General features: G+C 43.1%; 3 protein-coding genes and 1 long non-coding RNA gene across 7 annotated transcripts in view; 3 read left to right on the forward strand and 1 right to left on the reverse strand.

Annotated features, from left to right (window-relative positions):
* Positions 1-24669, forward strand: part of LOC117770959 (tapasin-like) — a 1175540-nt gene that overhangs the window by 1008580 nt on the left and 142291 nt on the right. The gene's annotated exons all lie outside the window — the stretch shown is intronic.
* eloa (elongin A) lies at positions 51-11292 on the reverse strand. 3 transcript variants are annotated; one of them, XM_034600854.1, is made up of 13 exons: positions 10973-11272; positions 8345-8401; positions 7884-7996; positions 6266-6533; positions 5938-6223; positions 5439-5776; positions 4546-4657; positions 3996-4148; positions 3811-3908; positions 3316-3496; positions 2921-3050; positions 2508-2696; positions 2249-2407 (listed from the first exon to the last, which is right to left on the reverse strand). In XM_034600854.1, exons 1-13 carry the CDS (start codon positions 11042-11044, stop codon positions 2329-2331), a joined length of 2076 nt encoding a protein of 691 aa, XP_034456745.1. In that variant the 5' UTR covers positions 11045-11272; the 3' UTR covers positions 2249-2328. The 3 variants fall into 3 exon arrangements, with proteins under 3 accessions (XP_034456744.1, XP_034456745.1, XP_034456743.1); XM_034600853.1 differs by having other exon boundaries at positions 51-2407; positions 2512-2696; positions 5938-6533; positions 10973-11292; XM_034600852.1 differs by having other exon boundaries at positions 5938-6533.
* LOC117771018 lies at positions 380-24278 on the forward strand. Of its 2 annotated transcripts, XR_004615479.1 has the most exons (3): positions 380-400; positions 6360-6370; positions 24017-24278. It is a non-coding gene; the product is annotated as an uncharacterized LOC117771018 (long non-coding RNA). The 2 variants fall into 2 exon arrangements; XR_004615480.1 differs by lacking the exons at positions 380-400; positions 6360-6370 and adding an exon at positions 17240-17273.
* On the forward strand, positions 13738-23498 carry klhl43 (kelch-like family member 43). Its single transcript, XM_034600855.1, is given in 15 exon segments — positions 13738-13922; positions 18815-19363; positions 19442-19590; positions 19843-20054; positions 20056-20089; positions 20092-20184; positions 21218-21522; positions 21601-21723; positions 21725-21777; positions 22215-22482; positions 22484-22520; positions 22523-22563; positions 22565-22652; positions 22655-22992; positions 22994-23498. Coding segments are annotated over 14 exon segments (2079 nt in total). The 5' UTR covers positions 13738-13922; positions 18815-19052; the 3' UTR covers positions 23021-23498.

A 24669-nucleotide genomic window follows, 5' to 3' on the forward strand; every position in this document is an offset into this window, starting at 1 on the left:
TAATTCCTTCCTCTGGTTTACGTGTGTTCAATAGAAGACAGCAGAGACAGTTCAAGGGCAAAAAGTCAATTTTAATAAAAATGACCATATAACATTTTTTAAAATCTAATAAAATTACAATTTTTAATCTACTTCCTTTCAGGGCCCGTGTGGTGGGGTGCCGGGTCCCAGGGTTGAAAATAAATACATGTCATCATCGCTGTAGACTGAAGCCGCAGTCGTCTGACCAGCTTCTTTCCTAATTGTCGTTTTTCCCTCGTCACCACTTCAGCTTTCATTCAAACCATTTGTCACAGTGAAGCAGATTTAAAGAGGACGCACACATTGGACAGCAGGAAAACATGATCTGAAGCCACAGGAGGGTTAAAACAAGTCGACAATGTGTTTGTGTGTGTGTGTAGTTCACTGATATAATTTTTAGCCCCACAAATTAAAAAAAATGCACCAGGCAAATCATGTTTGAATGTGCAGTCTCTCACCAGCCAGTTGATATTTCGGGTGCAGCTGACGAGCACAATGCATGCAATTAAAAAGACAAAACAAATGTCTAAAAGTTTTCCTATCGCAGTGTTCGATTTGGTCGAGAAGAAATGAAACAAATGACTCGTCATAAAATTAAAAGCACAACTTTTCTCTCCCACATTTCATTCATTCATTATTTGTACCATTTACCCTTTGAGGGTCATGAGGGGGCTGGAGCCAATCCCAGCTGACATTGGGTGAGAGGCGGGGTTCACCCTGGACAGATCGCCATGGCCGACATGTCAAGACAAAAAAAACATTCACGCTCACATCCACTCCTACGGGAAATTTAGTGTCTTCAATTGAACCTACGTGTCTTTGGACTGTGGGAGGAAGTCTGAGAAAACCCACACAGACACGAGGAGAACATGCAAACTCCACACAGAAAGACCCCGGCCGTCAGGTTCCAACCTTCCGAACCCAATAAAAGTTTGACATGTGCTTATTCACTTTCTTGTCGAGAGTTAGACGAGAAGTTTGATGCCTCTCATGTCCGTCCAGTAAACATGAAGCTACACGCAGCAGCCGGTTAGCTGAGCTTAGCATAAATGCTGGAAATGAGGAGAAACAGCTTTGACAGAATCAGCACTTCTGACCCTCACTAATTGACACAAAAACAAAGTGTAAATAAACTATCCTTGTTTTTCTGTGGCAGCGGTGGTGGAAGGGTAATGTGCTAAGCACATATTGAGAGACCATAAAAAAGTGTGACTGTAGAGGGCGCTGTCGAGTGGATGTTGCTTCATGTAAGTGGCTGCTTCTGCGGATGCTAAGTTTAAGTTTTCACTTTTGTTTGTCAGCTGGATTTTGCAAAAACTACAGAAACGATTTTATTGAAACTTGGTAGAAGAGTGGAACAAGGAAGAATCTATAAAATCTATGAAATGTTGGAGCGGATTGGATTATGGGGGCCGATCTGGGCGATATGGCGTTGGCTCCTAGAGAAAAATCTTGACAACATTTAGATACTGCATAGTTTAGTTTAGTTTCTGGTGACTTGTAACCAGACATTTAAAAGATATATAAATATAACTGCTTAAATAAATCTTTTAAAACCTGAATAACACCAAAACAATCTACCAGGGTTCAACAGAAGTGCAGAAGAATCATGATAATTTGTGACACAGGTGTTTAAAAACTGTGACCCAGCTTGGATCGGAAATTTAACAGAATTATGAAGCATTTAAATATTGTCAGGACTGAATTACTTATATATCAACAACCACTTAATGTACCACCTGATTGAGCTTCAGGTGGTGGTAGTCAGATCATTTTCTATCATAGAAAAGAGCCGGATTAGCTGTTTCACCCTGGTTTCAGTCTTTATGCTGAGCTAAGCTGCTGCTGCTTCATATTCATCTTACAAACAAGAGACATCGATCTACTTCTCGTCTAAATCCCAGCAAGACAGTGAATAAGTGTATTTCCCAAAATGTCAAACTGTTCCTTTAAAAAAAAAAATAAGAAAAAGTAACAGACTTTGTGTTTGTGTCCTTTTGCATCCTGTAAAAAGTTGGCAACTTGTTTCTGTTGATTTCCTTAATATCCTCACCACAGTCGTCACACCGTTCACAATTCAAATACTTGTTTAAAAAACCCCAAACAGACGCCACTGCTTGGATTAAATAATCATTTTTCCACCAATACTGTAAAGTTCACATATGTTGTGTTTGGTGGGTAAAGGTGTGTGTGTGTGTATATGTGTGTGTGTGTGTATGTGTGTATGTGTGTGTAGGGATGAAGGGGTCTCCAGTAAAATCTTTCTAAACTTAAATTAAAAACAGAGATGGAATTCATAAAATACATTCACAGTCTCTTTCCCTCTATCGGCGGGAGAATCTGTTCTTGAACGCTTTGATAGTTTTGGCCATCATGGGGGCGATTTCTGAGAGGGAGGAAACAAGAATAGACGATTTATTAGATTTAAAAGGAGCCGATATCATAGAAATCTTTTTTATTATCTTGAACAGAACCTTAACACAAACTTACTTTTGACCTGTGGCTTGTCCCGAGCGACGTGTCCTGCTGCTCCTCCCCCACCACCGCTGCCACCTCCTCCTCCTCCTCCTCCTCCACTTGGTGCGGAGGAGCGGGACGAGCTCGGCGAAGGGTCGTTTTGGGATAAAGACGCGCGACTGGTTTCACCAGAGTAGTTTATGGTAGCTGGCCTTATTCTGAGACACAGGAAGAGGAGAAGATGTGTGGTGAATTTAAAATAAACTAAATGCATCAAAGTCCTGCTCTACCGAAAATAACAGACTTTATTCTAAATTTCAATTAACTGAATCAAAACAGAATCTGGAGGAAATCCTCACATTTAAGAAGCTGTAACTGATGACAAATGATGAATCGGTCATTTATTAAGTCATCATGATGATGTAATGTTTAGAATACTGACTTAATGGGAGCTGAAGCTGCGGTGGAGGCAGCTGACGAACCGCTGGTCGTGCCGAACCTCTCCTGTCGGCGGCGAACATCACGAGGTGGCTTGGCGACGGAATTTACAAACGCCATCTTTACCTGCCGTCCTGCCAGAACAAAAACACAACACACACAATAAGAACATACAAACACCAGAGTAAATACAGATTAAATCTTTTCAAATATGGCTTATGTTTGCTCTGTACCAGACACATTTCATTTAGTTTAAAGCGTGAAGCCTCTTGACTCTCACCTGAAAAGCTGATTCAGACTATGTCACCAATGTATATCCCACACAAAAGCTACAGTATTCACATCTTTTTACAGGGAAGGAGAAGTCTCCATCTAAGCATCAGTTAGAACTTCTCCCACCTTTGGGCTTGTTGGCGTGTGCAGACGTGATGTTCTGGGTGAGCATCCTCAGTCGCTCCTCGCGCTCGTCGTGCAACCTCAGGTACAATTCCCTCCACGACTCGTACTCCTGTGGAGACGCTCGCTTGAAGTCCCGTTGACAGTGACGCATCCACAACTCATCAGAATCCTCCGTAAAACACTGGAAGAAGATGAGAGCAGAGACATGTCAGTTATTTTTACCTTGTAAAGTAAATAATTAGTTTTAATTGTTCTTTATTGATTTCATGTTTTTGTTTGGATAAAATCAAGGACATTATATAAAGTTCTAGTTAATTTAGTTTAATCCTTCTTTTGCCTTAAATTGTGTCAAATAACAAGCGATACAAAAATAAAGCTTCTATTTCAATATTTTGACACTTCAAAAAGGGCCGAGATGTTTAAGACTTGGTTTTAGGGTTCAGTTTCGGCATTTGTTTGAGATACATTTCATTAATGAGTACGTGTGCGTGTGACCTGGTTGCTCTGCTCGATGCGGTACAGCTGCTCTGGCGTACATCGCTCCAGAACCGGTTCCAGGATGTCGAATGGAACTCCTCCCACCTCAGCGATGGCTGAAAGAACAGAGACACCAAACGTTCATCTCTGCGTTTTTTGCTGCTCTTGATCTTAAGACAGCAAAATGCAGCAGCTCCACTCACAGTCGATGTTGTTCTGCAGCACGCGGATACACTGCTCGTACAGAGTCATCATCTTGGGCAAGTAAGCCGTCTTCGATCCTGAGTAGACCACCATCTTGGAGTTGAACCGTTTCCCTGTGAAGCCAGAGTCCTCTTCCTCGTTTAAGACAGGAACTGAAAGGAGAGACGGACATGAGTGAAATCTGAGAGAAGGAAGAGAAGCTGAAGATATACTGACACTGAAAGGAACCTTGAGTAGGATTTTGGTATCTGGTAAGAGAGAAGTCTTAAGGCTGCCGCACAGTTATACAGATACAGTAAAATGTAATAACAGTTGACCGCTCACACTCACAAAAACATTTAATGGAACAAATGACAAAAGACTGGGGCCAGGAGCTACTCTGGATTGCAGATTATTAAGTGTGTTGTTTTTCTCAGGCAGTAAAAAGGGGAAACAAATAGGGGAACTGGTGGAGTACGAGGATCACCCTGACACTATTAGTCTTCAAAATGAGAAGAGAGTAGGAGATTCAACACTGCATACATTTTCATTTGAAGGTGAGGGTGTTACCTTTACGTCTCTGCGGGGACAGCGGCGTGATGTCGAGGGAGGGTAGGGGTCTGTAATTGGGTTGAATTGCTGGCAGAGGGATTTCAGGCAGAGTCGGAACGGCTTCGACCACCTGCACACAACAAAACACTCAGGTCAACAAACAGGAACTGCAACTTCAAAGGCTTTTATAGAAATGAATAAACGGGGAAAATGCACAAATAGGGACAATTAGGGAACCGACTTTCTTTAAGACAGTTCCGTGAACAGATACAGAACTTATACCTGTAGAGAAACAGTTACCATTGCACCTTCGGTAATTTCTCTCTATTATTGTTACATGACTTAAGAGGTGTTAGCTGGAAATAGAACAACCTGTTCATCCTGTTTTCAGCCTCAATGCTAAGCTAAGCTAACAATCTCATGGCACCGGGTTTATGGTTAAAGGGACAACAAAGGAAGCAAATCATTTTTTCCAAGATGTCAAACTAAAAGATAATGACGATTATAGTTCTCTTTGAGAAAAGGGAGGAAAATCCCAAAAGAGAGGTTTTGTTTTACTTGAGCTTGGAAATCTACAAGGTCACAGCTCGTCTCTGCACTACCCTGGACGTGGAGTAAGCTGCTGTTGCTAGGAAACTGATTCTACAAAATAAAAGCACAGCTTTGCTTCCTGGAGTGAGACCGACGGGCAGATCAGGGCCAAACGACGTCTTCTACAACTCACAGATCTCATCAGATTTTCACTTTTTAAAAACAGACCAGGCTGAATTTTGGAGCGGCAACAATTAGTTGATAAATCAATTAATCAATCTGCAGAGAATACATAGTCAGCAATTTAATAAATTCATCATTTCAACATTTTACTACAGATTCATATTTACTGTGGAAAAATCATAAATAAGAACTCTTACCCTCTTTCGTTTTTCTGGCGTCGGTGCAGCAGCGGATGAACTGGAGCTTGAATGCGGCCTCTTTTTACTCTGAGCGCCGTTCGCCTTGCTGACTTTAGAGGAGGAGGTAGAGGAGGAGGAGGTCGCAGGCGGTGGGGGGGCGCGAGTTCGATGGGAAGACGATGAGGAGGACGATGAGTGTGACGGCCGACTGTGTGACGACGATGACGATGGCTTCTTCTTCTTCTTGACAGACATTGGGGCATCGTATGTGAGGAAGGACTCGAAGGACATGGTGGGAGTCTCAAAGTCCTCTTCCACCTCCTTGGATTGAGATTCCTTTGGTGCTCGTGGTCGCCCTGGACAAATTGTAGCAGATGGAGTGAATTATGGGAAGTCATGATTATCTCTGAGAAGTATCATTTCCCTCACTGTATTAAAAACATCTACATTTACCGTTTGAGGAGGGTGTGTGATCAAAATAAGAAACTTGGAGGTAAAGTCGTAGAAAAACACTCACCTTCATCGCCGCCTTTCTTCTTCTCTTCCCTCTTGCTCTCGTGCGCTGTGGACTTCCTGTTGTGTTTTGCAGGCTTCTGTACTGGACTCTGTCGTCTCTCTCTGTCTGCACCACGTTTCTTTCCTTCGTCGTCATCTCCTCGATTGCTACTTGTCTGTGTGTGGCGTTGCCGTCGTTCCTCGTCGCGCTCCCTGCTTCGATCCCCGTGGTGGTGGTTCTTGCTGGGATCTCTGTATGGTTTGGCGTGGCGGACTTCTTTGTGAGGAGGACTGGGCTCAGGCTCAGGCTCAGGCTCAGGTTCAGGTTCAGGTTCAGGCTCAGGCTCAGCTTCAGGTTCAGGTTCAGGGCTCTCATACTCGTCTGATTGGTAGCCTCCTCGCTGTGGGGGGCTGTACTGCTCGTGTTGGGGAGGAGAGGGGGAGTAGTTGGTGTGGTAGCCTCTCTCCTCTTCCTCCTCTGCCTCCTCCTCTTCCATGTAGGAGGGCTCTTCCTCGGGGGAGGGCTCCCGGGTGCGTCTGTGAACTCCTCCATCATCTGCCTCTGGGCCTCGAGAGTGGGGGTGTGGCCGAGAGGCTTCTATGGCGTGACTGTTGGGTCTGAGGGAAAAAGATGGAGTGGTTGAAACAATGACAACTGTGCAAACCATAAACTGTACATAAAGATGGACGACGTGACAGTGTAGCCAAAGCCTCTAGATTGCCCCCTGGTGGCTGACTGAAGTATTGGCCATAAACCCTGCCTCCTCCAGGTTTGTGTATGGGACATGTTACTAATACTAACGGGTGTGTGTCCTGGAGAACAACTGTACATTATTACAGCAAGATGAGAATTTAAACCACTGGAGAGAAGAGAACAGGAGATTTTCTCACAAATGTGAACATATCAGTTGTGTGACTGATTTATGTCTCATCTACATCGAGAAATGCTTTTCCCCAAACTCTAACATCTCTTCTAAACATCTCTGGGACGTCATCATGACTCAGAGATTTTTTTGCTCCTCATGGAGAGAACGACCTGACTGACAGGCCTATATGCAATCAATCATAAGTCAGAACAGTTACACAACTGTTCCTGATCTCTCTCTCCCCCTCTCTCCTTTCTCCACCCACCTCTCCTCTCCCCCCTATTTCTTTCCTCTCACCCGTACCAGTCGAGGCAGATGACCACACATCCTGAGTCTGGTTATCTTGGAGGTATCTTTCTGTTTATAGGTTTTTTTTCACCACTGTCACCAAAGCTGCTTTCCGATCTGCACATAATCTTTTTCCGTAGAGACTATTGCCGAGAACGCAAATGTCAGAATCAGTTGCTCTGGACAGTTTCTGTAACTTTTCCTGCCAGTCCCCTGGTAAAATGTCTGAGTTAGTCCAGAAAACACAGCAGGAAAATGTCTGGAAAACAGTGAGCGAGTATGCGCAAAACTGGAGGAACACAAGTATGTCAGGGTGACAAAGAGGAGCCATACATGCAGAAGACGAAGACGTCAACTTGGAAAGACGATGAGATTCAAGAGCTTTTGGCTATAAGAGCCAACATGGTGTCAATGTGCTGCAAACAAAACCACTGAGCTCCGCGCAGTGAAACTTGTGCTTCATGTCCTGCCTCCTGCTGCTCGACGTCTGAATGTTCCAGACATTTTCCTGTTATTGTGAATCTCCTGCTGCGTTCTTCATATGTGACAGACACACTTTGGAAAATGTCAGGACCCGATTTCAGGACATTTTCCAGAGTTCATGTCTGAAAACAGCTCAAATGTTTGATTGTTGTGGGAAATGTTGGGTTTCTCCAAAATAATGTATGTTGTGATTTGTTTCTAAACAAATAAATACAATTGAACAGCGCTTAGTTTTAAAGAGCCAAAAATCAGGTATATGACACTGCAGGAACGGATTCACACACACCCACAGACAGTTTGCATGTTGAGGCACAGGAAAACAAAATGGTACCTGTCTGCAGACTGAGGAACCAGTTTCTTCCATTTGGCTATGAGGCTTTTTGCAACTTCTCCAGCGATTTCATGTTTCCTGAAAGAGTTCACAGACTTTCCCACTCCAGTTTCCTACAAGAGAACAGAGGAGAGTGAGTCCCTGGACACAGATTGTTCTTATTTGCATTGCATTTGCATTCAAGCCTAGATTTAATGGTTTAATTTCAAAACAATTCATGAGTTTTACACCTAAACTGCCACTGGTACATATCACATTGCATTTCATTATGACAGCTGTTATATCTTGGCCAGCTTCAGCCGAGGTGAGTGAGCAAAGCATTTTTGTTCCCTCTCGTCTAACATAGCAGTCTAGGTTGAATGCATTGCTCAAGAGCACTATTTCACCACTGCAGCTTTAGTTTCCCTTTTTGTGTTTGGAAATCAAAAGGATGAACCGTGAATCAATCAACAGATATTTACCACCAGTATGTCCACAGTCATGGGAAGTTCCCCGAGTCGTTTGAGCGTCTTCAGTAGCTGCGAAAGAGAGAACAACTGAATGAATAATTTAAAAGAGGCATTAAAGTGGATGTATAATCCTGATGTACACAGTTAATTCCACAGCAGATTGCTGCTCTGGTCTAAATAAAGGATGAGTTGTCATTTAAATTCAATATTTGTCGAAATGTTAAAAAGGTTACGGCAGATATTTAGTTCGAATCGGTCTCAGAAAGACTAAAGATAAGAACCCTTGTTATTCTGGTGTTACTACGGGCTGAGAGACATTGGACTGAGAGATTCGTACATTTGTCAATAGCATGAGATTTGTCTTCATTTGCCTTTGTTTGTCTGATAGTTAGCAGAGTTCCTAAAAAACTACTGGACGTATTCCCACAAAACTCGGTGGTAGGGAAGGGAACGGGCCAGAGAATAACCCATAATCCTTTGGAAGCCGCAATGTTTTTTTTACAGTCGCCCAGACTGGACAAACAAAAACCTTTTAAGTTTTAAAGACAACTTAAGGCTTCCACAGGTTCTCTGTCATGTTTGGAAGGGGGGCGGGTGAGGGGTGTTCAGCTGCAACATGACACTTCACCACTAGATTTCACTAAATTCTACACACTGAACCTTTAAGGAACTGATAAGAATGCGTGTGTGCAATTAGATGCAGCTTCATTGAACGTGAGGGGACTGCTCTATTCCTAAACTTCCCTCTGGATCAACAAAGTATCTATCTATCTTATCTTATCTTAAGTATTTGTAAAACTGATTGAGCATTTCTACCTATGAGAATGTTGTTGTCGAAGTTGTACACCTGACATTTGTATCTGAGTGGCATTAAACATACAGTTTGTATCTGAGCTGTGCATGAAACACTTAGTGCTGCCTCACACACACTGAAGGATGTCGTGGCCTAAAGGGGCAGAGGTGTAATAATACAAAATAAAAACAAGAATCACTGAGCTGTGACTCCACTATTTGATGTTGTTATTATAACAGCGTTACTCCTAGAAACCGGATTATGGCTCATGTTGACCTACTTCACTGATCATAGCTGCTTTGTTTGATTTCACCTCAGAAAGTAAACAAAGGAAACGTCCCACATCGGCCACTGGCATCAATGTCTGCGTCCACAGAATAAATCAAAGTGTTTCAACAGCAGACGTGCGAGCGGCGCCGAACACGTTGTGCTGCAGCATCACTTCACATCAGCAGTGTGACATTAGAGGCCTGGAGACTCCACTATAACGCTGCCTAGCTTGATGCTAACAGCTACTGAGGCTACTTCACCATCAGATCAATTAACGCTGCGCTTCGTGTTGTTATTTTCCACACGTGACAGTAAATACGTGCACGTGTGCTGCAGCTAGCAGGCGCTAATGTTTGCTAACAGCTGAACAACAACGTTATTACGAGTTAAAACCCCTTCATTAGCATGACGTCCACACGATGCCTTCACGGGCCGTGGGACAGGATGGAATCACAACGTGTTACTTTTGTGGCGACTCGAATTCAAACTTGATTCAAAAGGTTAAATTCTCGTTTTCAACTTTTCGTTGTTTTTAAACTTCACCACCTAAAAGTGTCAGGTGGCCCAAACAAATAGCAGTAAAGAGATAAATGATTTATTTTAAGAGGAATCTTAAGTGGCAAATATTCCCGAGAGTGTCTGATCCATTATTTCTTTGAGGTTATGTTTAGTATTTGCAATATTTTAAGGTTTTTATATTCTCTTAGCCAGGAACTAAGTATCTTGGACAAATGGTTGATACATTTAATGCAAGAAGTTACTGTAACGATTGCATTAGGTTTTGATATTTGTGTAATTATGTTTCAATCTTTAAATGTAACTTTGGATTATCTATATTACAGCTGTAACTATATCTAATATATGAATATTATTAGGATTCAATGTATTATTTGTTACATGTGACGATAATATGCAATTCAATCTGGGTTTTGAACTTGTATTTTTATTTGACCTAAAACCAGATTGAAAACTTTTTTGATAACAAGAGCATTTAACTAAACTATAATACAAGCTCATGACATCATTTAATTATTTTATCATTTAGCACTGTATATATTAGTGTTATTTTTTTATCCTTCAACTTATTTTTAAATGTTCATACTTGTATATCCTTTTCCTTTCTTTAAATCTCTTCACCTCTTTCATTCTTCTCTTTGAATCTCTTTTGTTTTGCTTGGAATTTGTTTTAAACTGTGTATGAAGTGTGCTTTATATATAAAACTGGCCTTTTGAACACATCTATGGGACTATTTCGCTTTGGGACATTTCCACTCTTTCTTTGACATTTTGTAATCGTCTGCAGAGACTGAGATTTAAAATAATTCTCAACAACCATTTGAGGAAAAACTACTAAAGTTGTTTAAAGGATTTCTGTGCTTAGTATTTATGACTTTAAAAAGAGCAGCTTGACGTCAAAGGCTTTGTGATTTCTGGATTGTAGCAGCGGGCCCTGAACGCATCATTTAAAAACCGTCTCGGCCGGCTTCGTTTCTTCCTCCGGAGACGATCCGCCATGTTCGGGGAGACGCTCGGTGCTAAAGCCGGGACCGGTCCGCCTCCCCCGGCTCTGTCGTTACCTTTCTCGGCTCCTGGTTCTCCTGGAGCCGCGACTGAAGTCTGTCCACCGCTTCCAGCAGCTCCTCCGCCATGTTTACTGCTGGTACCGTCTCCCGGAAACTACTTGATCCGGACTGAACACAGGCGAACAAAGAGGAGGTTCCGCCTGATTTAGTGTCCGCCACGACGCTTTTCAAATCCTATTAAAATAATCACAATAACTCAGCTTCAATGTGCGAATCCAAGAATTTAGTTTCTAATTTAAAAGGAACAAGCTGAAGTTTGTCCATTAAAGTGAAGAAGAGTGAAAGGAGGAAGTACGTCACCATGCAGGAACACCTGTTCATTCGACGTCACTGAAAAACGCTGATTTAGCCACCCTTAGCCCCGCCCCCGTACTCAATGTCAGCTGTGATTGGCCCCAACGGCCCCAGCCCCGCCCCCCACATTAAAGTCAACTTTCCTTTTATGTTTTTTTATTGGCGTTAGCACATGTTACATGTTACATGTATGTAACATGTTAAATACACCACACAAACAGCTCATCCCTTTTCATGTCATATAACAAACAGACATTTTGTAATAATGAGAGACTACTATTAATCCCTACTACTACTACTACTACTACTACTACTACTACCACTACTACTACTACTAATAATAATAATAATAATAATAATAATAATAACAATAATAATAACAAGTTAAGCTCCAGAAAATATAACAGGAAATGTGAATTGCAGGTGTACAGTGCTCAATAGCCTGTTTAACCTAAATCTTGGTTATAGAGATGAGGACTTACCCAGACATTGATGACAACAGAAGACCTTTCTTTAAATAGATTCCCGATTAAAAACTAAGAACCAGAGCAGTTGATCCTCTCCATGTTGGATGAACGCAGGTGATCCAATGTAAGAAAAGTACCTGTAAAGTAGTTTTGCCGTGAAGCGCTGGTCTACTGACGGTCGTCTGTCGGGGTTTAAGGACGTTGTCAGAGAGAAGATTCTCGCGCAGCTGTCGTCTACTAATGGTCGCAGAGTCTGATTCTGCTGAGAAATGTTGCTCCTTTGTATGTGACTTTATTGGCTTTGATATCAAAGCCAATAAAGAGTTCTAAATGTGACATCTAAGGATCAAAGGACTGTTGTTTTTGTCATTTGACCTTTACCGAAACATCAAAGTACAAACAGTTTGAAGTGATTTGAATGATCTGAATTTCAATTGAACAGTATTACTTATATATACAGTATAAATATATATATATATATATATATATTAATATATATATATATATATATATATATATATATATATATATATATATATATTATGAATATAAATATAATAGACTTTTTATATGAGACTTTTTTGTTTGTCTGGTCGTGATACACCTGTGTATCGATTTTCTGTGTATTCGGTCAATGTGAACTCAGGGGCTGCGTTCCAGGGGGCGCTGTTGAGCCATTTTGCCACGCACATTTAAAATTACTCCAGAATACGTACATTTTCACCACTTTGTAATTTTTTGCAAAGTTTGATAAGAAGTTGAGCATGTTAAAGCCCTCAAAAAGCCAATTAATTTGCCTGAAAAAAATAAAATAATCCTTACAATTTCAATAGGGCCTCCCACTGTCTCCTACTGTTCGGCGCTCGGGCCCTAATAATAAATATAATAATAAGCTTTATTTACGAAGAACTTTTCTTAACGTTACAAATTGATTCATAAAAAGATAAAACAACAATAAAACAAAAATAAATATCATAATGAAAAATAGAAAGTAAATGAGATACCTTTGAATAAGTGGTAATGGATCTATGGATGATCATTTTGGCCTAAACATAAACAACATGGCCACGACACGGTGAACTTTAGAGTTTTGAGCCATAACTTGGAAAACGTCATTTTGATTAATTAGTTGACTAAAAGAAAACATCAAGTGAAAAGGTTTAAGTCACAAATTTGAGATTTTGCTGCTGTTACTTTTATTATTGTTTTGAATGGAATATCCATCAATTCTTCCTCATATTACATATATACCTGCTCCATTGTGTCCAGACAAGTATTCTTATCTTGTTCAATTATTGTATATTATTTTGTAAATACAATTTTTATTTTATTTTAATATTACTGTCTCTATAGCTTCTTCTTTGTTTACTACATACTTATATAGATGTCTCTCTCTCTCTCTCTCTCTCTCTCTCTCTCTCTCTCTCTCTCTCTCTCTCCCCCCCCCCCCCCGCTATAATTGAGCTTTGCTGCAAAAGGTTTTCCACTCCTTTCCACTCTTTTGGCAAATAAAAATCTTGAATCTTGAATCTGGACTGTATATGATAGTGTAATAGTATATATATTTATTTTGTTTTACATGCTAAGATAAATATATTAGAAACACGTGCTTTAAATCCACACGTCCTGACTCCGGATGAGAGTTTCTACAGGTTTGTTGTTGTGAAAAAAAGGAATAAACAAGATCAACAGTCAAATAAAAACAAATCTAACACCTGAGACCCTGAGGCCTCCGGGGTGGGGGGGCTGACGGGATTGGAGGCGAAGTGAGCTGCCCTCTTTTGGGATATTTTTGGAGGGGAGGGCGACGAGGGCTGCCTGTATTTGGAGATGGAGGTGGATGCTGGAGGTGGGAGGTGGAAAATGGCAGAAGAGGGTGTGATGTGAGGTCAGGGAGGCAGTGCTGGAGCTTTATGGGAGGGAGGCGGGGGGGGGGGGGTGTAATCTCACGTCACAGCTTTGGTTGGGACCCTGATTTCTTCCCCTGTGATTCTGACTCACACCTACACACACATACACACACACACACACAGCACTCCGACAGAGGACGGAGGGACGAGGCAAAGAGGAACCAGTGAAAGAACAACTGCAAAGAAAAAGAAAGAAGGTAGAACAGAAACCAAAGAGAGAAGTCGAGAAAGCACCAGACAAGAAGAAGAGCAAGAACCAGGGAGGAGAAACAGGTAAAATACATTTCACTTTAAAGCATTAACTTATTGTGGTATAAGTGCAACTTAAAACTCTGTTTGTTTGCTCTTTTATTTCCTTTTAAAATCCCTTAAATCTCCCAGTTTTTATTGAGAAACTGCAAATAAAGAAGCACATGTCTCGTGGCATCATCATGTAAAGTAGTAATTTACAGTAATATTTATTTATGGTTGAATGGAAAGAATGTGAAGCAGTTGGCAGCTGCTGTCAGGATATCACTGTATGGCTGAGGGAGTCTTTAAAGTGAAATACACACACACCCACACACCCGCGCACACACATACATGTTGTGTGGGTCAGCGCCTATAAATACACTCTTGAGATAAGAGGTGCTGTGCAGGGATCAGAGTGGTGTTGTGTGTGTGTGTGCATCTACAAAATATATACACACATAGGTGCAAAGAATCAGAAATCCTGTGGCCTGGTTTACTCTGACCAACATGTCCAGATGCCACATGCAGCTGTTCTAGGTGAAAAAGGGTTTTAAACCAACTCTACACTTCCTTGGCAACAAACAGACATTAGACGAGACACAATTAGTCACTTGCTGGTGAAAATAGTGAAGGATTTAGTCGTTAAAGACGAAGATATTTGTTTCAGACGTCGGAGGAGACCAAACATGGAGCTAAAAGAGCACGACTATAAGACGTACAATTACAAATATTGTTTCTCTGGACGTGAGGAAAGAAAACAGTTCGTGAAAAACGTCACCATTACAACGTACAAAGGTGACAATCAAAGGCAGGTCTGATGGGAATGGTTCCACAGAGTCAGACAAGAAGAGTGACAACATTCTCATGTCTGTTTGTTGTTGAACCCTTGAGCCAGGACGGGATTAGCTTATTTTAGCATGAAGCCTGGACACAGGGGACAACAGTCGACATGGCATCAGTTTTTCATTTGTAAGTTCGAGAATGTGTTGTGCTTGCTTCTCTGCAGCCACAAGGTCTCACTGCATGAAAACAACTGTCGTTAACTGTTGTTGGTGAAACTTTGAGAATTTCAGGACACAAATCGGAGCGATGTGTCGACTGCGTAGTAACAACAGTTTCATCACTGTGACACGATTCTAAACATAAAGTTAGTGAAGGTAAAAACAAAAGAGGAGGTGACTGTGTTGCAGTCAGAGAAAGTTAAAGATGTAAATAAAGTCAATCAGTCCAGAGAAATCCAGAAGGAGTGAGGTGAAGCTGATTCATCTGCAGAACACGTGATCGACCATCTGGGTCAAAACGCTATTTCTGTCCGGCTGGATTGTTATATTCGTAGATTTCAGAGTAATCTATTACATTCAATGTGTGTGCACACGAGGATTTTTGATTTCACATTGATTTCATTCAAGGGTGAAGGAAGCACTGAAGAAAATATTAAGATTGGTGGTGTAATAAGTTACTTTATGTACATTATGGTTGTGTTTATATTTAATAACAAAGATAAGATAAAATGAGATTAGATCAATTGAATGGAATAAAATATAAATATAATATATAAAATACAGAGATATGCACATAATATACAGGTTTCATTCCAGACAGGAAGTCATGAACAGAGACCATAATGTTCTTGCAGAGTGGGAGTTATACGTGGATGATTTTACAGGATCGTTGCACAGTGGTTGTTTCTGATGTGACGGATTCATCAGTGATCGGAGTGGAAGGAAACTTGTATCTGGCTGTTTTGGCGTCTGCTGCTCTGAAGCATCCACACAGAAACAGGAGTTGGAACAAGTTTCAGAGTGTGATTCAGGGTCTGCAGATTCTGTTTCAGCAGCCAATCATCGTTTCTCATAACTTGCTGTGTTCAAGCCAGAGCAGGTAGTGATGGATTTGTGGAGGAGAGACTTGTAGAAGTGGCTCAGCAGCTCCTGAGGCAGGTTGATCATCCTGAGCGGTGATGGGTTCCTCCAAAAGGTCCATGTTGTTGTATCCCAGAGAAAAAAGGTTCCAGCTGCTCCACCACCATCGTCTGGGATGAGGCCGGTTAGAGGTGGGAACTGTGGGCTGGACGAGTTTGGAGATGGAGGTTGTCTGGGATGATCCACCAACAGAATCGTTGCATAGGTACCTGCACAGTCGAGGTGTTGCAGGAAGTAGTCTGGTCCCACGTTGACCGATTCATCCACTGAGGCTGCAGGGAGCTGTGATGTTCTTCAGGTGCGTCAGTACCACTGAGTTTCTTGGAGAGCGGCATGATTGTGGAGTGTTTGAAACAGGAGAGGATACAGAGGATAGTGTAGAAATAAACCTTTTACAAGTTCTTTATAATGTAGTCAAGCTACTTAGTTAGATCAGTTAATTAGTTAATAACTTCGACTGGAGGCAAAAAATACACGTATAAGAAAAGAAATACAGATATTTACACATACTATTTATGCATATTCACTATATGTGAAGTAAAATAGATAAATGTAAAATATCTTTGAGAAATCTAGAAACATTACTCTTCATATACTTCACGTCTCTATTTTACCTGTAATTAAAAACAAATTATGTGGTTCTTTCAAATTCCTGTAAAATGAACGAACGCTTTAAGATGATTTAATGAGTTTTTTCAGGACACCAATAAGACTGAGTTGTTTTTAGAGAAGGTGGTGTTGTTGGTTACAGTTTATTTCTCAATGATGATGATGATGGTGGTAGTGGGGGTGGGTGAGGGTGAGGTCTGGTTCCCAGTTTGGTGGATGACGGAGCAGCTGCTCTCTGCATTAACCTTGGTCCCAGATATTTCTGACTGACCCCGGCACAGTGAACATTATTTCAGTGCCAGCGAATCACCGGCTTCTAACTTCTGAAACGTCACCGAAGCTCTGATCTCACTTTTCACACACGATATTTTCACAAGTGTGAAGTGTATTTCTCTGTGCATTTAATCAACTTACTTTACTCATGTAGCGTTTTATTCTACTTTAAACTTAAAGGGGAATATTGTCCCTTGTTTTTACTGCATTTATCTGAGAGCTAACGATACTATTTACTTTACAGATTAAGATTTCATTCATAAAATTCACAACTAGCGAAAAACAAAACACGGGATCACATTAAAACAGAGGATCACAATTTATCATTTGAGATTAACAATAGAAATGACTGGATTTTGTGTAAATCGACAAAATGAAAACTAAGACAGAAAGAAAAGTGCAGAGTGTCTGTTATACTGTTGAGAAAAAGTTGAGAATATATACAATTTCTATTATCAATTAATGGATCCCGTGTTTATTATTAAACTGCTCACATGTAAAAACAAGATTTAGTCAAACAGCATTTTTATCACCATCCTGCCCCATCACTGAATTGACCACCTCTGGCTCTGTGTGTGTGTGTGTGTGTGTGTGTGTGTGTGTGTGTGTGTGTGTGATCGTATCACTGAGGCTCTCTGACCAATCCCAACCTGTGTGCAGTGTTTTGCTCCATGTCTCTGGATCATGTGACGTATCGAGGTATCACAGCGTCCAGGCTGCTGCACGTTGCTGTTTTAAAGGGGATTGCCACATCCTCAGCAGCCAGTGCCCCCCCCCCCTCTTCATACGACACCCACAGCAGCTGCTGCTTCGTCCTGAACGATCGTGTGTCCTGTCCATTTGTGGAGCCTGGTGGCCAGCCAGCCAATAGGAGCTATTTAAAAAGGGGCCATGGTTCTGCGGATGCGGATTTAGGGGGGGGGGGGGGGGGGGGGTGGGGAGGTCACTGTCGCTGAGCTCAGAGAAAAGGTTTCCCACTCAAACTGCAACACAACCTGATTTATAAATCAAAGGCTTCAACAGGGGGAGCAAGTTGATTTGAACAGAACCAGCCATGTGTTTAAATCATAGGGTTTCTTTTTTTCTTTCTTGTTGAACCAAAATTAAATAAAAATTCACGTGACGGGGAAAACTTGTTGTAAATGAGTTTGATTGATGAAACAACTTCGGTAGTAATCTCAAAAGGTTTATTTGATTTCCACAGTTCTGGATTCTCTGCAGACAAGTTGCACATAATAGAAAAAGGTCTTGTAAATGTTCATATGCACAAGAACCTTTCGTATTTTCAAGTTTTGGTTTGGACCTGATGTGAATCCAACCACTACGACAACAGATCCACAACCGAACCCAGAAAACAAGATTTAAGATTCATTTTATTGTCATTCAGACAAAACACAGTAGGAGAAAATTACGTTGTGTTTCTTTCCTAAGTGCCTTTAAAGCTTTCTAGAATAAAAATGAGAAATACACCATTTACATCCATTTCCTTAAATCCAGGAAAACTCCGTGCACTGGCGCTTCCCCCCTTTGTTTACCCCAGACCTGGGTCACCCTCTGCACATGTGATCCCCGCTCTGCTGCCGTCGCTCCTCTGCTCCGTGCTGCTCTGGTTTGCAGAGCTCGGCTCATTGCGAGCGTGAACAAGATTCCCCAGTTGCTCTGTGGGTGAATCCACAGCGATGAATGCTGGGAGGGAATTTAAACCACAAACCCCGAGCCTGAGCTCAGCATCATTTCAGGACGGCTTCTCGAAGGACACACACACCTGTCACTCACCCCGACAGACACACAGTTCATCAGTGATCCATCGATGTGTTTTGTTGTGTTGTGTGGGATTAACTCAGTAATGTGCATCTGTCAGTGTTTATCAAGAGAGAAACATTTGCTCTGAACAGATTTCTCTTTCATAATCTTAAATATAAAGACATAAAAAAGAGATAATAAAACTTTTTTAAGTTTCTCAAAATCCACTAAAAACATGTAAATAATGTTTCTTCGAGTAAAATGTCTTAGTGTGTTTCTCATTATAAGCAATTGGGTTGTTTTAGAACACACAATTCTCTTCCACAGAATACGTGTGTCTTTGTTTTTAAATAGAAAATAAAGTGTTTGTCTTTCTCTCTCCTCCAGGTGCTGTGTGCTGTGTTGAAGTGAAACCACCAACGAAATCTCAAACAAACCAATTCTACCAGTTTGTCCATCAGAGTGTTTCTTCTGCTCCGAGGAAGAAGAAGACAACACGTAGCTACAACATCCAGACAACAGCCGTCTCTGTTATAGGAGTGAACCAGAGTCTCTGTCTGTCAACTCAGTCGATTAATTTATAGTCAAACATTGACTTAAGTTAATTTAGACTAAAACTCAAACGATGGCCCCCAAGAAGAAGGCCCCTCGTCAGAAGAAGCCCGCCATGGAAGCCATCTCTCAGGTGATGGAGACCACCACAAACCAGCTGAAGGTGGAGTGCCTGGGCGATGGAGTGGTGGTGATGGAGAGCGGCGTGAAGAAGATCGAGCAGATGGCGGCGCTGGACATCGCTCAGCTGAACAGCCTCAACCTGCCGCTGCCGCTGCCCGTCATCAAGCCCGGAGAGAGGGGCCTGGGCCTGGGCAGCGAGCTGACACGACCGCTGCACGGCAACGCTGTGCTGGAGGAGCTCAGCAAGATGCGGCAGGAGAAGTAAGTTCTGATGTGATGTCCAGCTGCACGGTGACAGGTTCAATGTTTTTACTTCACAACGTACTTTTCCTGCCTCAGGTTCCTGACTGACCTGGAGTTGGCCTGTAAGACAAAGGCCTTCGACGTCCACAAACTCGTCATCTCGTCCGTGAGTCAGTACTTCAGAGAGATTCTGGCCAAAGATCCCGGCATGAAGCGCCTGGAGCTGCCGTCGCTCTCACCTCTGGGTACGACATCAATTCACACTGTGTCCACCCATGAGAGGGTTTTAGTGAAGAAACTAATAATTGGTTCACCCAAACTTTAAGGTGTTAATCTTGGCCAGAGCTGGTGTCTCCATGTTTAAATGGGATTTTGAGGAACAATTGTAAGAATTTAACTCTTTTGGCCACAGAAGTTTTTGTTTCTCCCTGAAACCGGGTGAGAGATGAAAGGTTTGGCTTCAGTTGTTCAGTCTGTGGTCGCTCTCCGTCTGCAGGGCCTGGCCAACGTCATCACCTTCGCCTATCTGGGTCGCGTCCACATGTCCCTCTACACCATCGGCTGCACCGTCTCCGCCGCCGCCACCCTCCAGATCCCACAGCTCCTCAAGATGTGCATGGACTTCCTGCTGGCCGAGCTCAACGTCCAGACCTGCGTCTACATCTGGAACATTGCCGCCGCCTACAGTCTGATGCCCGTGTGCGACGCCAGCCCGCCGCTTCGTCCTGGATAACTTTGTGCAGTTTCAGAGACGCCGCTGTTCACCCAGCTGACCGTGGAGCAGATCTCCGCCTTCCTGCAGGACGACTTGCTGGTGCTGCCCTCGGAGGTCATGGCCTTTCCAGGTCAGAGGTCACACTTTGTCTGTAAAGGTCAACGGTTGAAATCTCTAACAGAACATTTGGGCTAAAATAGGATACACGAACATTTCCTAAATGAATTACAGCTTGTGCATCCATCAGGATAAATCATAGCTGCCGTTGAAGCTGGTATCACAAACTAAACTCAAACTCCTCAGCTCAAGGTTTTTCGACATGAATGATACAAAACACTTCACTTCTTGTGTCCAAACTGAGAAATATCAGATCTTCATCGTCGACCCTTCGGCTATTTTCATCAGGCCCTTAAAACAGACCCCAGACCAGCTGTTCAGAGCCAAACACAGAGCCACGACTCGAAGGCCGTCCCCTGCAGGTCGACTGTGAGCAGAGACCAAGTATAACTCTCACTGTCTGCAAGAGGAGAGCTGTGCATATTAATATAGGACTGCAGGGTGGACCCAAATAGACAGACAGCTGAGGGACGGAGAAGAAGTGGAGGCTCTTTTTATAAACTGATCTATTGTAACGCTTCATTTGCTCAGGTTTTATTTAAATGTATACTCAATTTAACCTAATTAAAAACAAACTTAAAGGCAACGTTAACTCTGTAAAATACCTAAAATGCCTAAAATACGTAAAACCATCTTTGAGAAAAATGTATTTAATGTGTTCTATGATCCAAGACCCATTCACCAACATGGAGGAGGCAGGGTTTATGACCTATACTGCTGCCAGCCACCAGGTGGCGATTGAGGTGCTTTGGCTTCACTTTGAAAAAATATCAGAATAAGAAACAGGAATGAGACTTGAAGCTATAAATCTTTGACACCAACTTTTCATTTGATTCGTTTTCCTAGTATTTAGCTATTTGTGCACATTTAAGAATTTATGTTTCCTAATTTAACCAAACTAATTCTCTATCGAACAAAATTATTCACTGACATAACATTTTTAAACATCTGATATATAACATAATGATGTTTATATATGATGTGTATACCCTAACACACGAGACACTCTCTCTCTCTCTCTCTCTCTGAACACGTTTCTCTCCAGCTCGCCATGAAGTGGCTCGACTTCGACGCCTCTCGTCAGACTCACGCCGCCGAGCTCCTGGGTCACGTTCGTCTGGAGACGATCCCGGCCAGCGAGCTGGTGAGTCAGATCCAGCCGGTGCCCCGCATGATGCTGGACCCTCAGTGTCACCGCCTGTTGGTGGACGCCATGAACTACCACCTGCTGCCCTACCAGCAGAACACCCTGCAGTCCCGACGCACGCAGGTCCGAGTCGGTCAGCAGACTCTGCTCACCATCGGAGGCCGTCCATCGCTCACCGAGAGGGCCCTCAGCCGGGAGGTGGGTGTCGAATTGGTGTCACAAGTCTATGTATTCTTATAAGAAAATCCCCCAGTGACCTTTGACCCCGGTGTCCAGGTGCTGTGGAGGGACCCTCGTGAGGGAGGAGCCTCCTGGCGTCACCTCACTCAGCTGCCGGCGAAGAGCTTCAACCAGTGTGTGGCTGTGATGGACGGTTTCCTGTACGTGGCCGGAGGAGAGGGACCAGAATGACGCCAGAAAACCAGCCAAACACGCCGTCAGCACGCTCAGCAGGTTCGACTGAAGGACACGAAGCATGAATCATTAACAATAACAACAACCGTGTCACTCACAGGTTGTGGATTTTTTCGATTTTGCTTGACCCTTAATCTAACCCTTTTTGTGGGGGCCTCAGGGCAAAAGTGAGCTGCTGGGGCCCATAGCACCGAGGAAAGGGGTCAGTTTGGAGCTGGTTCTAATCATGAACCAGCAAAGAAGAAAGAACCCAGAGCATCATAACTACGAGCTGGTCCAAGTAGGAACCAGCTCTTAGTTATGAGCTTTATCCAAAATCAAGGGTCCTGGGAGATGACGTCCCCAGAGACGAGCTCGAGAACTGAGCGTGGCTCTACGTCACATCATACTCCTAAACCCCCCGTGTGTCTGGAGCTCCAGTGCTTGTGTTGTCCTCATCCTGCTCTAAACTCCACTCTTCTCTTTGCCTCCATCAGATACGACCCTCGCTTCAACACCTGGCTCCACCTGGCCAGCATGCGTCAGCGCCGTACCCACTTCTCCCTGGCTGCCAGCGGCGGCCGCCTCTTCGCCATCGGAGGCCGCAACGTGGAGGGTCTGCTGGCCACCACCGAGAGCTACCTGCCCTCCTCCAACACCTGGCAGATGCGTGCACCCATGGAGGTGCCCCGCTGCTGCCACTCCAGTGCCACCCTGCTGTCCGGGACATCCTGGTGACTGGTGGGGTACATCAACTGCGCCTACCTCCCGCTCTGTGGCCTGCTACAACATGGAGACCGATACCTGACCGAGAAGGCCTCCCTGGAGACTCCACGTGGCTGGCACCTGCTCCGCCACCCTGGGAGGGAAGGGTGTACGTGGTGGGGAGGGCAGCCAGCTGGGGCCTGGTGGAGAGAGGGTGGATGTGGTCTCCGTGGGGTCTTCTCTCCGGAGAGTGGAGCGTGTGGGCCGGGCCGCCCCTCTCCTACTCGGGGTGAGCACCGCCGCCTGTCCCCACTGGCCGACAAGCTGTACCTGCTGGGAGGCTGGAACGAGGCGGAGAAGCGCTACAAGGCCGCCGTCCAGAAGTACGACCCGGCCACTGACAGCTGGTCCATGGCCGAGGATCTGCCCGAGGCCACGGTGGGAGTGTCCTGCTGCACCCTGACCCTGCCGCCGCGCCACGCACCGCGCCGCCAGCAGCACCCGCAACACCCCCGGCCAACGAGGAGCAGCAGCAGGCCGCGAAGAAACCGCAGCAGAGAGAGAGCAGCGTGCCCCATCACAGAGCATCACTGCATAGAGACATGGAAACCAGAGAGACTCCAGGAGAGAGGTGGGGGGGGGGGGTTCAACCTCAGGAGAACATCTGGATTAGAGCTGCAGCACCAATGATTATTCACAGTCTGGGTTAAAAGTTCTATTTTTCATTAGCCGGTTAATTGTTAACCAAGAATAAATAGAATAATAAATGTCCAAAGACAATCAGTTTAAAATGATGAACAACAGAGGAAAATTATATTCCAGCTTTAACCAGAGAACAATGGAGCTTTTCAGTGTTTTCCTCAAAAACAATGAAAGAATTGATTAATGAGAACTGATTATTCAGTTTCAGCTCTAATCTGGATCATGTCTGCTCTTTTTTCTGTTCAGGCCTATAAGGAAAAAAATCTCTTATTTAGAAAACACGAAAAAGATTTGACTATTTTCCAGACACTTCCTTGACGTTGTGACAAAGTTTTGCAATACAGAAAATATCTAAATAAAGTTTGCTAACATGAGCCAGAATACACCACTGGTCCCACTGGACCAAGTGAAGAAGTAAAAGCAAAAGTTTTGAGTCTAAACTGAACGAAGAGTTTGTTTCATTTCCTTTAAATTCAACTTTTCATCTGTAAAAGTAAAAATGTGTTTAGAAGTTGTACAGTCAGTTTTTGGTTTCGAATAATGTTAATAGAATTGATCCTGAATCCTTCCTACAATAGTGATTTTCATGATTTCTGTTCGGCAGCAAAGTTAAAATCACCATGAAACGCTGCTGCATCAGAGCTGCCAGACAGAAAAGAGAGCTTCATGATCTCAGGAGGTTTTCACTGTGAAGGGAACCAGACGAGGGAGAGAGGTGGATGAGGGATGAAATGCAGGGTGGAGCAGGTGATGGATGGAGGAGGAGGAGGAAGATGGGAACTGTGGGCTGTTTTTGTTGAGCGGGTTGGGTCGAACAAACATCGAAACTCTGAATCCACCGGCGGTTTGTGTACAAAGATGTAACTAAGTGTGTGTGAGGTGCGACTGTGAGTGTGACAGTGAACCGGGTGAATGACAGGAGTGTGTGGGTGCAACAGCAAATGAGCCAACAACAACAATAAACATTCTCTCTTTAGCAAACTTTAAATATTTCTCACGAGAAAAGCAGCAGTGAACAAACCTTTATTTATTTAACGCACGTCTGTCAGAAGTAGTGAAACTTGACTGTGACAAAAATACAAAAAAATTAGCTGTAGTACTTAAAAAGAAACGTTTTATAAATGAGATTAATTAGGATAACACAAGTGAGGATTAAAAAGTGTTTCGCTTCATCCCAAATTTTAGCTTCTCAATGAAACCAACAAAATTTAAAATATAATTTTGAAAAACGGCATAAAAATCTGAAAAGTAGAAGAAAAATGTACAAATAGAGGAAATAAGTGTGAATTCATCTGTGTTTGTGCATAAAAACATTTGCCTCCTGAAGAATTTTTACTGAAACTAAGACAACGCTTCCAGCTGAAGAACCAGTGAGACTCCAGCAGGTGGAGCTGTGGAGCAAATAGAGTGACTGCTAACTACTGATCATCAATGAGGCTCATCTGATTGGCTCAGTCCCTCTGTGTCGGTTTCTGTGGAGTTTCACTGAATAAAGCCAATCCAATCAAAACACCCAATCGTTCTCTGCCTTTTGATTCATCGAGA

The sequence above is a fragment of the Hippoglossus hippoglossus genome, chromosome 11 (assembly GCF_009819705.1).
Source record: "Hippoglossus hippoglossus isolate fHipHip1 chromosome 11, fHipHip1.pri, whole genome shotgun sequence".
Taxonomy (NCBI): Eukaryota; Metazoa; Chordata; class Actinopteri; order Pleuronectiformes; family Pleuronectidae; genus Hippoglossus; species Hippoglossus hippoglossus.

Coding starts and splice junctions, on each gene's coding strand:
- eloa (XM_034600852.1), bottom strand. CDS start 11,044: ATGGCGGAGGAGCTGCTGGAAGCGGTGGACAGACTTCAGTCGCGGCTC. Junction 8,402..10,972: donor AGAACCAGGAGCCGAGAAAG/GTAACGACAGAG, acceptor TCTCTTTCGCAG/CTACTGAAGACGCTCAAACG. Junction 5,777..5,937: donor GAAGAAAGGCGGCGATGAAG/GTGAGTGTTTTT, acceptor CAATTTGTCCAG/GGCGACCACGAGCACCAAAG.